At 34.2% G+C, this 1,364-nt stretch overlaps 1 protein-coding gene across 5 annotated transcripts in view; it reads right to left on the bottom strand.

Moving 5' to 3' along the window:
• LOC119581863 (protein RFT1 homolog) overlaps positions 1-1,364 on the bottom strand; it is a 16,707-nt gene that overhangs the window by 5,566 nt on the left and 9,777 nt on the right. For all 5 annotated transcript variants that reach the window (XM_037930012.1, XM_037930008.1, XM_037930011.1 and 2 more), the window contains 2 exons: positions 1,154-1,343; positions 552-791 (listed from right to left, as the gene is read on the bottom strand). In XM_037930012.1, the coding sequence (XP_037785940.1) occupies positions 552-791; positions 1,154-1,343 (430 nt within the window). The remainder of the gene's footprint in view (positions 1-551; positions 792-1,153; positions 1,344-1,364) is intronic.

The raw sequence follows: 1,364 nt of genomic DNA, 5'->3' as shown, positions 1-1,364 counted from the left end.
ATGTCATTTCATCTTGATTATTCAAATGTCTGACAGTGGCTACAAAAAATAAAAATACAACGATGAATCTTGTGTATGCTGATATATACAATATATATACGCCCTAAATAGGTGAAGTAAACTATGTCATATACTCAAAGTTTTCAAAAGTCTGAAACACTCTAAATAATACATGATATTCATTAACCTCCTTTGTCTATGTCAAAAAAATATAGATCAGAAATTTGCAATTGGTTTATCAACAATCAATGAAGATAATATTTTAGCCTTATTCTTGCATATAAATTTGTAAATGCAAATTCTCATTCAAGAGAATGTAAATATAAGAGGATTTGCTGACATACACTATACCCAAATTAATAAACATGCAAAGTGTCCTAGTATATTTATAACATGATACAATTCACCCTTTCCTTGGAAGAAACTAAAATCTCTTTACGTTGGACTTGCCAAATCCTTCTCTTTACCCTGTAATCAGTATAACACACTTTTGCCTTAGAATCATTGTTAGAAATCTCTCTATCCAAAGACCTGCAGAAGTTTGGACTCACCAGCATCTTGTCTCCTTCAGTTCTTGGAAGCATCTGCCAGATATTCTGTATGGGCAATTTGGCGGCTTCTTCCTTCTTTGAAAAGGTGTGGATGAAGATGCCATAGTATGCAAAACAGTATAAAAGTGAGCCAATCAACTGACTGACCCCATACATAAGCACTGCTTGAAAAGGCCAAATGTACACAAATAATGCAAGGAGGACTGATCGAAGCAACTGCATTAAGCCTTCGATCACAACCTGAAAAGTCAATCAACTGGCATTAATGTGTGAGTCTATCAAATTACTTTATACATTTATGACTGTTATTTCCCATCTGAGTTAAGATTTATGACTAGTGGATTCAATCTTCCAATAAAATCTACTCAAAAGAGGGAAATTCTTTATATCTGAATACATCCACCTCATCTCTCATAATCATTCAACAATAAAGTCTACCTAATAACAGAAAGCAAGAAAATCCATTTCTATCTTCAGAGTTATATGCATAAATGTACATACATGAAACATAAAAAAGAAAAAGAAGAAAAAAATAATTACAAAATAAAATAAACAAAATAAAATACATGTTTAGATGAACTCCAACTGACACTACTACCCACCTTTGTTTTATTCCAAAGCTGAAGTTCTGCAAGGACAAACGGCACTTCAGCCAACACCTCGATTACAACACTCAGAGCCATAAATGTCACTCCTGCACTGTAGTTCCTGGTGACAGTCTCTGGTGGCTGTTCCATAGCATGTAACCAAACATACCAGCCAAAAAGACATACTGGCCCTGAAACTAAAGGCCTGCAAAAAGGAGAAAATGAG

The sequence above is a fragment of the Penaeus monodon genome, chromosome 15 (genome assembly GCF_015228065.2).
Source record: "Penaeus monodon isolate SGIC_2016 chromosome 15, NSTDA_Pmon_1, whole genome shotgun sequence".
NCBI classification, from domain to species: Eukaryota; Metazoa; Arthropoda; class Malacostraca; order Decapoda; family Penaeidae; genus Penaeus; species Penaeus monodon.
This window is presented reverse-complemented; position numbering and strand designations above follow the sequence as displayed.